Source organism: Sceloporus undulatus, chromosome 6 (genome assembly GCF_019175285.1).
Source record: "Sceloporus undulatus isolate JIND9_A2432 ecotype Alabama chromosome 6, SceUnd_v1.1, whole genome shotgun sequence".
Lineage (NCBI taxonomy): Eukaryota > Metazoa > Chordata > Lepidosauria > Squamata > Phrynosomatidae > Sceloporus > Sceloporus undulatus.
This window is the reverse complement of record NC_056527.1, coordinates 81,323,997-81,337,987: the sequence shown is the minus strand read 5'-3', so window position 1 is coordinate 81,337,987 and position 13,991 is coordinate 81,323,997. Positions and strand designations below refer to the sequence as shown.

The window sequence follows — 13,991 nt, the reverse complement described above, 5'->3', positions numbered from 1 at the left end:
CCATATTGTAGGAATTAATTGTCTGAAGAATTATTTTTTACTGTTCCAACTGGGTCTAACCAGTTATCTATTCATGAGCTCTAGTGTATCATGATTTCACTAATTTCCTATGAAGCTTAACTTGAACATGCTTACATTCTTCTCTGCTGTAATCAAGAGGTAGATTGTGGATCTCTTACCACAGGGGTTACAAACCTACTCTTGGTTTTATGGCTCCTTCCCTGACACAACTGCTTTAACTTAATACTGGAATCATCTAGAATCTGTTTTGGACAGAGGTTTGACAGTAGGAGAAACTGCCATACATTCTGGAACAGTTTTTTTTTTTTGAAAGGCAGACAAAAACCTTGCAGGAATTGGATGCACTGTATTACAGTGGCTTCATTCCTTCTTGGAGGAGTGAATCCAGAAGGTGGTGCTGGAGTTCCTTTTTGACCCTTCAACCACTGGTCTATGGGGTTCCTCAGGCTCCTTTCTGCTCCTGATGCTGTTTAACACCTATGACTTTGTCTGCACTGGCCTTATTTCCGGGGCCAGTCAGGAGCATTATGCTCTGTAACTAGCCCTGGATTGGCCACAATGGTAACCATACAGACTGGGCCACACCTAGTATAGTGCACAGCTTTGCTGGCACAATCCAGCCAGACTGACACTGCATTGGCCCAATTTGCCTGTCTCCTATCCACAGAGCCATGACTGCCATTTCTGGACCTGCAAGAGCACTGTTCAAGCAGATGTAACATTATTGATATTAAACAAGAAAGAAAATGTGCTTATTTGGAGGCTCAACAGTTTTACAAATATGAAATCCCATTTAGGACATTGCATTAGAAATTCAAAAATCTGAACTATTTATTTTGCACTGTTTATCATATTTTCCAAATAGAAAAAAATAATACAGTGATTCTGAGAGATGGAGTTTTGACTTTTGCTTGTTTCCAAGCTCATATCTGTTATTTATATGTTGTCACCATAGCTTGGAGTTTCATTTTACCCAAGAATGGCCCAGCTTCAAATTCACAAACCACCAGGCACTCTGGATTCCAAAGTTCAACCATCTGTCTGCTTGGGAAGCAGCTGTGTGGTGAAGTTGTGGAGGGCTTCTTGGCCTAGTTTGGATCCAGGCAAAGTTAGTCATACTGACTCCCACTGAAACCAATTTGAAAAGTTCATAAGGACCAACATAAGTGCTACTGATTTCAGTGAGACCAATGCAACTAAGGGGCTGTACAGATTGGCAGGAAGGGGTGGCGATATGTGGCAACCGACTCCTTTTTGTGCCCTTGAAGCAGTGCCATAACCGCCATGTGGTGTGATGACGCCCCTTTGGCACTGCGTCATCATGGCACACCTTGTGTAAACAATGCAGTTTGACACTACTTTAACTGCCATGGCTCAATGCTATGGAATTTTGGGATCTGTAGTTTGTTGTGGCACTAGAGCTCTCTGACAGAGAAGGCTAAATATCACACAAAACTACAGATCCCAGAATTCCATAGCATTCACCCTTGGAAGCTGAAGTGGTGTCAAACTGGATTATTTCTGTAGTGCAGATTAGACCCCTATCCCTCTTATCACCCTGTCCCTCTTATCACCAACCTTGTGTATATATTCTGTGGTTCAACAATCATACCATCAAAGTTCAGAAACTGATAGTTGAACAGATTTTGAGAACTGTAGCTTTTCTAGAGAAAATGCCCTTAGGGCTTCAAAGATAAACAGACATATGTGATAGCAGGGAGAAGTCTCAAAAGCCGGAAGGAAGAATGTTTTCAAGAGGTCTTCTGGGAGGACACTGCTGTTTTGGTGTTCTTTACCTCTCTTCAAAATAGGACCATACATGCACATTTATTAAATCTGATTTGTTAGCTCAGACCACAAAATGCAGTTTTTATTGGAAAATAAATGGGGCCACATTGATACAGTTTACTTTAAAAAAATAGTAGTACAAAACTATAAGATTGAATCGTGATTTAATCATCTTGAGAGGAAAACCATTGAAATCTATGAGACTTAAACTAGGGTCTCTTCTAAGCATGGCAAAATCTGGATGCAACCTAGACTGCTATATAACAATATTATTAAAACAAGAAAGAAATCTGGGTGAGAGAGTAGTTTGCACATATGAGTGGAATTATAGCCCAGAGTGCATAGTGAGTTAGTTAAATGTGTCATCCTAAAATCCTAAGTGAATAGGTGGAGGACAAATATTCATTGCCTCTTTATGGAAGCTGTATTGAAAAGAGTATTTTCAGTATATCCCTATTTCTGCTGTTGCAACAGTAAATGTTTTGTTTCATGAATGAAGGAAACACATACATTTTTCATATGCTGCCTGAGATCCATTTGCCTGCTGAATATTTAGGACTTTATTTCAATGCAAATAGTCCAATTTTATGATTATACTGGCAGCTGCCTTAAAGGCCTTGAAGCAGTTCAGTTAACATCCTGCCCTTAACAAATAATTCCATACAGCTCTTATTGTCCTCACCTGATGCAGAATTTTAATGTTGACTTTATTAGTGCAGAGTGTGCATAGTTCTACTGCATGTGGAAGAAATTTCATCATGTGCTCAATGGAGCAATCTGCCAGCTGTAATGTGTGTTGGATTAACTTGAGGTCAGGCATGGTATGCTGAGGGCATATTTGGCCAAAGGAATTGGGGAATGGCCCACTGAATTGCATGCAGGACTACAGATAAGCACTAGACAGAGTATTTTTGTACTAGAATAGCTGGGGATTCTGGAAATGGAAGTCCAAAAGGTGTCTTTTCCAAGATCTGCTATAAACTGTACAGAGCAAAGTTCTTTGATCAAATTACAGATTTGTGTCCCTTTGTATCTGTTGGGATCTGTTCCAGGCTCCCCTACCGATAACAAAAAAAGTGTGACTTCAAGTCCTGTTTTTTTCTATGGAGACACGATGTGCGTGTGCCCACTGGCATGGCTGTGTGCACACACTTCCATTTAGACCATTGGGGTTTGTTGTCCATGGAACCTCAAATCTTCAGGTGGCAAGCCCACAAAGAAGAAGACCCCACTGTAAAAGTATTTCCTTTTCCTAGCATAGGAAGGCAAGTATAAAATCATGATTTTTTTTCTTCCTGCTCCAGAAATTTATACTATCCAAGGTAACTCTCATGGAAAGCCCTGCACTATCCCCTTCAAGTATGATAACCAGTGGTTCTATGACTGCACAAGCATGGGTCGTGGAGACGGTCATCTCTGGTGTGCCACTACACAGGACTATGGCAAAGATGAAAGATGGGGATTCTGCCCAATTAAGAGTAAGCTACTTCCATTTTATATGAGACTCTGGACTGTGGGTACTGTTGGGTTAACCATTGAAGTGTCTATACTACTTTGCGCATGGGTGTAAGGAGAAGGTTTTGTTGCCTGAGCTCAGTGGGAAAACAGCACTCCTTTGCAAGCCACTGTGGGAGATTTGCTTCACTTTCCTCTGCCATGTAAGCACCTTCAGACTTCAGGACTGTATTTTTTTTCCTCTGAACTATTCTGCTACTGTGCTTAAATGCTTTGTTGCATTTCCAAAGCCTATGGTCTTCTGCTAGCTTGAAAGGTGATATTGATATCAACACTCCACTTCCTTCAACCTCCTTCTCTGTCCTTCCTATCATTGTCCCTTACTTCCATCTAATTGTACACAAATTATGTATCAGGGTCTTTGTTAGCCAACCTGCACTGTTTTATTTATTTCTGTAGCTGATTCTTTACCCCGAGTAGTTAAAATATTGATTAACATTTCATGAAAACACAGCAATTCATCTATTGGAATAAGGGATTCAACAGATAGCTTTTACCTTACAATACCCATAAGATAAACATGAAATAGTGTGCAGGTGTAGTAGAAGTAGCAGTACTTGTACTTGTACAGAAGGATGTATTTGCTTACATTTTTGTGGATTTGATGTTAAGCAGTTACTTTGATTTTGAAAGATGGAATATAATATATTAAAATAAGTAAATAAATAAAGTAAGTTACATATCCCAGTATGCAGTATTCCACCCAACCAATAACACTTTGAATTATTGGTGTGAAAGGAAGGTGTGTCTGTGTGCAAACACTCTATTGCCCATTCAAGCTATTGTTTATCTCCTTTGTTTGCAGTCTACCTTACCTTCCCCTCTTCTCTCTTACCCTGGTCCACAGTCATATAATACAAAGGCTGGAAAATATTCCCAGTCCTTTACACTTCACTCTCAAATGTTCAGCAGAGTGGCTAGGTGTCTTTGGCACTGCTTGCTTGCAGGCACTTGCTTGCAGAGTGCCTGTTGATGAAGTTGGATATTGGCTCTTTTGGCTTGCGGTAATTTCTTTCCATGGCCTCTCTTCTTAGGTAATGACTGTGATACATTCTGGGACAGAGACCAACTCACCAGTAGTTGCTACCAGTTCAACTTCCAGTCCACACTCTCTTGGCAGGAAGCTGGGAAGAGCTGTGAGCAGCAAGGAGCCAGTTTGCTCAGCATCACTGAGATCCATGAGCAAACCTACATCAATGGTGAGCAATGGGTTCCTTGCTTCTTTTGGCAGAAATGGGCAGGACTTTTTAACATAAAATGTAAAAGTAGTCCCTTGACATCAATGTCTAGTTGTAACTGACTGTACGGGGCGGCGCTCATCTCCGTTACTAAGCCAAAGAGCCAGAATGGTCCAAAGATGAATCAGATATGCACCTCTGATGGAGTGTTTACAGTACATGCACAGTTAGGGTTAGGGTTTGGAAAGAACACCCCTTTAGAGCCGCCCTGGCATTGGTGCATTTATATGTACATGTGAAGGTGCTCATTTTCCGGGAAGAAGTGGAAAAATCCAGCTCCTTTTTAGTCCAGCTTTTCTCCCCATAATGTGGCTTGGGAGCAGTTTCTGGCTGGCTTCAAGGCGTGCATCATCTAAATGCCCCACCTTGAATCCATCCAGAAACCTGCTTGTTTTGACTGTCTGTCTGTTTTGCTCCTAACTGAAAGAAGTTGGCAGCATGAATGTTCATATGCTTAAGTCTACTTCCCCAGATGCATTTGAGGAAGTAGACATAAACTCATGCTGCCAACTTATTTCTTTCAGTTAGTCTCAAATATGTTACAAGATCTCTCTACGGTGCACTGGGTGGGGGTCAGAAAAGAGCCCCATAGCAAGCTTTGCTGAAATAGGTGCATGGAGAGAAGACCCAAATGCTTGTTTGGGATTACCAGGTGAAGGTCTAGCTGGATGTGCTTTGTGGTGGAAGACCTGACACTGTGACATTCTGATCTTCTCTTTCTATCTCAGGACTGCTAACAGGATATGGATCCACCCTTTGGATTGGACTTAATGATCTGGACCTCAACGGGGGCTGGCAGTGGTCAGACAATTCACCCTTGAAGTACCTTAACTGGGAGAGTGGTAAGCCAGAGCCAGAGGTTGTATGGGTGCTATCTCAATGAATTATCAACAATCTTCTTGCAGTTTCAGGTTATTGGCATGTGTCATTTATTCATTTATAGTCTCCCCTGCATGAAAGGGTTTTGAGATAAACAGATAGAAGGATGACTGGATAGACAGACAGATAGAGACATACATACATAAGTCTTTATTAATGGTTCACGGATAAAGTGGAGTATGTCCCATAAATCTGAGTGGAAATTTGGATTCAGGAAATGTTAAAATAGTAATATATTCATGCATATCTCTGACTTAGGACCATTAGGGTAAAGCCAGATATAGTATAGAATGGGTTCTTGTACAAACCCATCTTCCTCTTGGCTTCAAAATTTGCCCAACAGATGTACCTGCCAGCAGCTCAAACACTGGCTTAATCACTGGTGTGTCCTTCTTCTTTAAGGTGTTCTGCCTAAGATGTGTTGTTTATTATTTAAATCACTACATGAGTCATCAGTTTATGCATATATCCATTCTTTATCTTATTTAAAATGGTAGAAATGCTTCTTGATTTATTTGCAGAACTGCTCTGGATGCTAGAGTGGGTCATAACATCATAACCACTAGCCAATCCATGCCACTCACAGCTCATTGCTTTGCACATTAATAGACATTCTGATCCATCCCCCCCCCCAAAAAAACCTTGGCTATGTCCATGGAAGGGGGTGGGATTGAACTGATCCTAATGGAACCATTTGCCAATCATTATTATCTGTAAATGTTACATTTTTGTTCACCTCTCTTTGTTTTTGCTATGGTTAGAGAAAAGAAATTGGAATATCAATTCAGCAGCAAATTCAGCTTTTCATTCAAATTAATACAGTGGACCGTTGTTATATGCTGGGATTTGGTTCCAATATCCCCTGTGGATAACAAAATCTGTGGATGCTCAAGTCCCATTAAATATAATGAAATAGCAAAATGGTGTCCCTAATAAAAATGGAAAATCAAGGTTTGACATTTAAAATTTATACTTTTTTTGAAAATTCTCAAACCGTGGATGCTTGATTCCGTGTATTAAAAATCCCTTTATAAGAAGGGCCAACTGTAATTGATAAATCCCTGACTATTACTTAACACAAGTTTTCCTAAGTTACCTAATTAAATTGTTGGTATAACTGGGGTGAAATTGGTCCATTTTTTTTTTACCTAAGGTGCTTAAGTTCTAACATTAACTGTTGTTTATTAGAAGTATTCAGAGACATCAGTGTGATTGCAGGCCACAATTTAAGTGTGTTCTCAGAACTGGGCTGACTGTCCATTTATTTTGGGAGAACAAGATTTTATTACACGAATTGGGGAAGTGAGTCTTAAAACTTGATATCATGTTTGAGAACATTGAGAATGCTATGTGTTTTATAATTTTCGGATGGGCTAACCCTGGGCAATTCAAGCAATGATTTGAAGCTGTGTCCATCACAGCTAGGAACTTTAGAAATGCTGCCTTTTCTAGTTGCTAAATCTGGAGGGTCTGCCATATTTCATTTGAGACTTGTTGTTGCTTTGTACCTACAAATATGGGTTTTCATGACTCAGTGGGGATTTGAACCTTGGTCTCCCAGAGTCTTAGTGCACCATTCAAACCACACCAGCTATCATGAGACTACCACTTCTGTTTCTGAGATTCAGAAGTGATCCTTAAATATTTATGCCTTAAATGTGATTTGCCTCTTACCATTCTCAGGAGGTGTTTTTTTGTTTAAATAACAACTGTTTCAAGCATGGGTGGTCTTTCTGTATTTATAGATCAGCCTGACAACCCCAATGAAGAAAACTGTGGGGTGATCCGGACAGAGTCGTCGGGAGGATGGCAGAACCGGGACTGCAGCATCGCTTTGCCCTACATCTGCAAAAAGAAACCTAATGCCACCTCAAATACATACTCAGTAGGTACGTGGTTTCAAGGAACACAGTAGCTGAGCAGTTTAAATTACCTATCACATGCTTGTCATTCTGCAACACCTAGCAAACATTGCCTGAGCTGATGTGATGTCATGGAATGTTTGTTAACATTCTGACTGGGAGTAGTGGAAGTGTCAGAAATAAAATGCTGAAAATGAGAAAATCATACATGGTTCTTGTGGGCAGGCAAAGTGTCTGAGGTCTGGAAAGCTGAATGGAAAGACTGGGCCCAGAGACAGCATGAAACAAAAAGTATAGGCAGAATGGACTTGTAAGTCTGGGTCTTGAGGGAAGGTTCTCTTGAAAAGCCTGAAGGGAATAGGAAATGAAAGGTTAAGAGAATGACGTGGAAAACCTCACACTAAGTATAGGGGCTGAAGTGTGTTGCGTTGGTTGGAAGGATGTGGACCAAGCCGAGTTGTTTTGTGGTTAAGAGGCTTTCAGTTCAGGGGGTCAAAGTGAGGAGAAGGAGGCTAAAAGCAGAATATTACATGTAACCAAAGAAAGTTCTGGATGAGGATGTTAGGCATCAATGATTTTTATCAACTCTTAAGGTGAAAAGACTGATGGGGCTTATGTGGCAGGTAATTAATTTTGTTAATGGCAGAACTTGGAGGAGTTTCTTTTTCTACTACAAAACCCAGAATATATCATAGATACTGGCCATGCTGACTGGGGATTCTGGGTGTTGCATTTAAGGTAAAAAGGTCTGACATGATATTGTGAGATGCTTCCGAATTAGGCTTTTATTGTGTCCTTCCTCATTTCTAGACTTTTACAGGTGGTCCAAATATTCTTGCTTGTTTTTTAACTTGCCTGTATTTTCCTACTGTTACTTCTGGCTTTCTTGTTGTGGGGGGTTCGAATCTATTGAGGAAGGAAAGATGAAATGGTGCTATTTGACTGATAAAGCCTTCCTGGAAACACACTTTTTTCCAGCTTGCCCATTTTGGATGTTAGCTCAAGAATTAAATAGCTTGAAATTCAATAAGATGCATAATAGGTCCAAATGTTACTCACTAATGCTTGTTTCTTGGTCCCAATCCCAATAGAATCTGAGGTGAAAGTGGACTGTGATCCAAGTTGGCAGCCTTTCCAGACTAACTGTTACCGTTTGATCAGTGAAAAGAAGAGTTGGCTGGATGCTAAGAAGACCTGTTTGCGAAGTGAAGGTGACCTCGTGAGCATCCACACCCTCCCTGAACTAGAGTTCGTTACCAAGCAGATCAAGCAAGGTAAGCAATCGTCATGTTAAACACATAGGGAGGTATATGTCTTATATGTGAAGGTGCTTATTTATCCTTGTATTTTAAGAAGATACATGGAAAAGTTCTAAAGTAATGTTGTTTTTTAAAGCAAATGTTAAATCAAATGTACAAGGGTGTGCTGAAAAGGTCTTGGCCTGAACCACTTCCAAAAATCTGAGTGAAATTTTGTCACTGTAGCTTGAAAGAGTGTTCTTTTGTATTTTTTACTGCCAATTTGCAGGATCGTAGCTCTAATTTCTGAACTTTTTCAGATCATTGATAGAACCATGTCAACGAAAAGTGTGGAATTTTCAAGTGTTGAACTTTGGGCCATCATGAAGATCCTGTACCTGCAGACAAAAACTACAAAGGAAATCTTCGAGTATATGTTGCAAACATTGAGTGCCAAGTGCCTATCATACTTGGCTGTGAAGAAGTGGTGTGCCAACTTGCCAACTTGCAATGTGGAGATTTTGAGACTGAAGAGGCAGCAAGGTCTGGGAGGCCTTCAGCAGTGTCAATTCCTGAAATTCATGACCTGATTTTGACATATCGGCAAATCTCAGCTAAAACAATTGCTGAGACACTAGAGATTTCCCAAGAATGCATTGGACTTAGATATCATGAGCAGTTGGCTGTACAGAAACTGTCAGCCAGATAGGTTCCAAAATGTTTGAATGCTGACCAGAAATGGAATTGAGTGGATATCTTCGAGTTGATTTTGCAGCATTTTGAGCAATCTCATGATATTTTTTTTTAGAACAGCTCATCCCTCTTGATGAAACATAGTGATATCACTATGATCCAGAGACCAAACAACAGTACTTGCAGTAGTGGCATTTGGATTCTCCACAGCTGAAGAAATTGAAGACTTAAAAGTCAGCAGGAAAGGTGATGGCCACAGCTTTTTGGGATAAGGAAGGTGTTTAGATGACTATCTTCAGAAGGACCAAATGCAGAATACAACTCTAATTTGCTGGGCTGATTAAAGAGGTGTTGAAGGAAAAATAGTGAGGGAAGTTACAGAAAGGTGTTCTCTTTTTGCAGGACAATGCAACTGGTCACAGGGCTGGCACAACAATGGATGCTTTGAAATATTTGGGGTTTGAATACATAAACCATCCTCCCTACTCACCAGATCTTGATCCATCTTTCTGTTTCCTGTTTCCAAATCTTAAAAAGACCTTGAAAGGAAAGAAATTTTCAAATGATTTTTGAAATGATTCAGATAACAGTAACACAACACAGGAGTACTTCAGAATTTTTTTGGGAAAGGTTAAAGAAACTTGAGAAACAGTGTGCCGAGTGCATCAAACTTTGGGGTGATTATGTGGATTAGCTTTTATGTTAATTGGCTGTAGATCATTCCCTTGTTGGTCAGGCCAAGAACTTTTCAGCGCCCCTTCATAAATAGATAAGCAGAAACCTTGCTGTGCATCCAGAGCTATCCATAAAAACTTGCCAAATGAATTGAGTTCAAGACCAGCTGATTTCTTCTATTGTAAGGGGAAGTTGTTCGCACATAATGTTGGATGGTGTTTGAGACAATGACAAAGCTACAACTTTTCCACCGCACCATCTGATAGTCTAAAGTGCCAGTTGGCTGATTCTTGTGTCAACCATGAAGCTATGGTTCTCCCTAAAGTAATAAAATAAAGAAGTTTATTTTTTAAATTGGCTTAAAAAAGTACTGGATAAATGTTTACATCTGCTGCTTATTGTAGCCTGTCTGAAACAGGTTAGATTAGGGCAAAATTTACCCTGAAATTGTGGTAGGTACAGGAGGAAAGTGTGGTGGAGCTGCAGGAAGGAAACCTACATCTAGCCCTATGTATATCTCTTTTATTAGTCCTGGAAGACACAGAGAATACAACATTGTACTTAAATGCTCACAAACTGAAGGAAATTGGTTTGAGAAATGGAAGTGACACACTATGAGAGGCAGGAAGACAAATGAAGTGGCATTATTTGTTTTGTAGAAATTCTCTCCTTACTCCCTGTTTTTGACAGATGTTGAAGAACTTTGGATTGGCCTGAACGATATGAGACTACAGATGAATTTTGAGTGGTCAGATGGCACGCCAGTGCTGTTTACATTCTGGCACCCCTTTGAGCCCAACAATTTTCGAGACAACCTTGAGGACTGTGTGACTATCTGGGGACCGGTATGTGAAGAGTGGAGGGGCACCTCTTGTGGGAGGCCAATACAATCCTCAAAATAGAGAACGGTGCCCTCTTATTTGCAGTGTAAAGGATTAATTGATTGAAAGGAGCAATTAATTAACTAAATATTTGCTTGGACATTAAAATGTGACTCTTGATTGGAATGGCAGTGGAAAAAGTCCCTAGGACTTAGAACCATAAAGGGACTACCATTATACAGGGCACGTTGCTATATCTCTTCCCTCTTTCTTGGAACAGATTTGATTAAAAAAAGAAAAGAAACAGAGATTACTCTTCTTTCCCACCTCTGTCCAACTCAATGATATAATTTAACATCTGATCCTTTTTTCTGAGCTGAAAGGGGCTCAAGTAGCTGAATCAGACAGTGCTCAGTTGAAATCCATATCAATTTCTCTTTTATATCAGAATCTGCCAGATTCATTGATAAACCTTGGATTTGTTATTATTTTTGTGTATGACCTTAATAGGGAATAGTGTTTGTAAGCAGTAGTATAACAAACGAAAGAAGTAACAGAGCATCACCCAAGGTGAGTGTAGCCACAGAAGGTGAAGGGTTTTTAAATTGGTTTTTGCACCTTTCTGTGGACTTGTTTATTGGAGGAGCTTCCCTTTACTGCACCAAAGTTAAATTGGTTTTGAACAAGCTCCAAGTAATTTTAAGGCATTCAGAATGTTTTTCACTTCCCCAAAATGCCATGTCAGGCTATCTCAGCCTTAGGTTATGGTACTTTTTTGGGGTGGATATTTTAAAGAAATTGCCCTTAAGAGACAAAAAATGTCCCAGACATATATGAAGGTGGAAGCATAGTAAAAAGCCTTGAATTGAGTAAGGACTGGTAGTAGAGGAACTAGTAGAAAGTGATGTAAGAGTGAAGAGAAGGCCAAGGCCAGAGTGCTATAGACTATAACTTTAAGTGTGACATGTGCTTTGTATCAAATACAGTAGATCAGTTGATGCTAGGGTTACCAGGACTATTAGGAGGCCTTGAGATTTCAGGGCCCAAATTTGAGACCTAGGGATGATCCCATCACAGGAGGCAGCCCCTGGTGATATTACAAGAAGCAGCCCCTGGTGATGCCATTAAGCATGAACCACAGTTTGAGAGTATGACATTCAAATAAAAAACACAAAGCCTCACAAATGAGAGAAATAGAGAGGCGGAGAGACAGATTGTTAAATGCAGAACCATTTCCTTGAGAGTCTTCCTCCTTGTCCTGAGGACTGGAAAAAATGGGACAGATCCTGACATCTGGGAACAGTAGTTGATAAAGCAGGAAGGAATGCCAATGGAGGTATGCCATACATGTCTGGAATGTATCACTTATTGTATAAATGGCTTTCCTTAAACTGGAACATCTCTGCTTTCTATCCAGGAAGGGAGATGGAATGATAGCCCTTGCAACCAGACATTGCCTTCTGTCTGTAAGAAACGGGGTCGTGTGAGTCAAGGCAGAGAAGAAGAGGACCATGGCTGCAGAAAGGTAACAAAAACCTACATTATACGTACAACAGGGTCACAGGCAGTAGAAAGGAAGATGAGGCCCAGTACATACGGGCGGGAAGCGGCATGCTGGTGCCAATTCTAGGGTTCAGAAGCACGCAGCAACCACACGCTCCCAAACCCTAGTCCGTGTGGATACTGCCATCATAGCGGCCTCCCATCGACACGGGGGCTACCATGATAACACAAGTACCACAGTGTCTGCACATCATAGGTAGAAAGTGGCGTCATGGCGGCGCCCTTTCCTGTTTGTGGTGCTGCAAAAAAGAAGCCGCTCTAGCAGCTTCTTTTTGGCAGTGTGTCGGTGTTGTACTGTGCGACTGCTGCAGCACTGACGTGGGGCAAAGATGGGCGCCGTGGAGCTGCCCGTCTGTCAAACCCCTCAGTTTTGTGATTCCATGGCTACCACTTGTGGTACAGTTCTGCATGAATTCATACTTGTAGAGTTCTGAAGAGGAGTATTCACATGATCCCAATCCCCTAGCCCTCCCTCCTTCTGTTAAAATACAAATAAAACATCATACTATATAATAACAGTAGCAGTATCACACATTACAGCTAGTTGCATAGAGAATGCAGCTAAAATTAGGAGCATGGAAAAATATTTACAGGTGTGGTCATAGAGAGAGACTGTGGGTAGGTGAGCAGATTCTTATTTTGGGGGTTAGTCTGAGAAGGTTCACTGGAAGAGATCCGTCTTTATTGCCTTTTTAAAGGCCTCTAAAGATGTAATTTGGTGGATCTGCTCTGGCAGGTCATTCCACATTTTCGGAGCGACGTCTGAAAAGGTCCTCTGGGAAGTTGCCACCAGCCTGGTTTTCTTCAGCTGTAGTAGGTTCCTCCCAGAGGACTTGAGTGTGTGGAATGGATTGTATGGGGGGAGGCGTTCCCTCAAGTAGTCTGGACCCAGGCCATGTAGGGCTTTATAGGTAATAACCAACACCTTATATTGAGCCCAGAAGCTAATGATTAATGGAGAAAAATCTTTTTGTTTTTCAGATATCACTAGAGAAATAGTAATTATAAACATAAGGAGGGGAATAAATAAAAAGTGTGTAAAAAAACCTTCTTAAATATAAAAACAAGCAATATGTTCTTTGCCCTTTTAAATTAAACCATTGCCCTTTTGAAAACATGGTGCACCAGCTGCAAGATGTCTGTCCAGATGTGCAGCATTCAAATTCACTTCCTGTCTCCCTTTGCAAGCTAGCTGTGCCACACCCAGGAAACGTCTCTTTTCCAGCTGGCCAGGGCCAAGATGTGTCAACTTCTCTACCTCTACAGCAAGAATGCCAGAGAGTAGGAAGGAGATACATTCAATTTCTGTCATATTTTAGGCTTTTACTCAGGGAAATGTTGACATATCAGAGATCTTTAATGTTTACTGAAATGTGGAGTTGAAGGCTTTCATGGCTGGCATCCATAGTTTTTTGTGGGGTTTTCGGGCTGAAATGCTTTCCCAAGGTAAAAATTTAATTGTTGTCTGGACAAGAGAGGAAGGCTACTCTGCTCTTTTCCAGAGGAGAAACATGGCCATAGTTTATTAGCATTTGATTGTTTGTTTAGGCACTTCTTAAATGAAATCTGAGGATGGGGATGTTTTTTTTTTTTTAAAAAAAGGTGGTTGTTAAAACTTGGGTCAGGCTTTTATGAACATGAAGTGACAACTTTGGCCAATAATCCCATGACCAGAAATGGTGCTTCCTTCAGTGGGGT

At 40.7% G+C, this 13,991-nt stretch overlaps 1 protein-coding gene across 3 annotated transcripts in view; it reads left to right on the top strand.

The window, feature by feature from the left end:
- The window catches only part of MRC2 (mannose receptor C type 2), a 77,570-nt gene that overhangs the window by 15,063 nt on the left and 48,516 nt on the right, over positions 1-13,991 (top strand). For all 3 annotated transcript variants that reach the window (XR_006104647.1, XM_042475266.1, XM_042475267.1), the window contains exons 3-9: positions 3,114-3,287; positions 4,359-4,523; positions 5,291-5,404; positions 7,187-7,330; positions 8,395-8,577; positions 10,600-10,754; positions 12,148-12,255. Coding sequence is in view for 2 of the 3 variants with exons in the window: in XM_042475266.1 (XP_042331200.1) it covers positions 3,114-3,287; positions 4,359-4,523; positions 5,291-5,404; positions 7,187-7,330; positions 8,395-8,577; positions 10,600-10,754; positions 12,148-12,255 (1,043 nt within the window). In the remaining variant the exon portion in view is untranslated. The remainder of the gene's footprint in view (positions 1-3,113; positions 3,288-4,358; positions 4,524-5,290; positions 5,405-7,186; positions 7,331-8,394; positions 8,578-10,599; positions 10,755-12,147; positions 12,256-13,991) is intronic.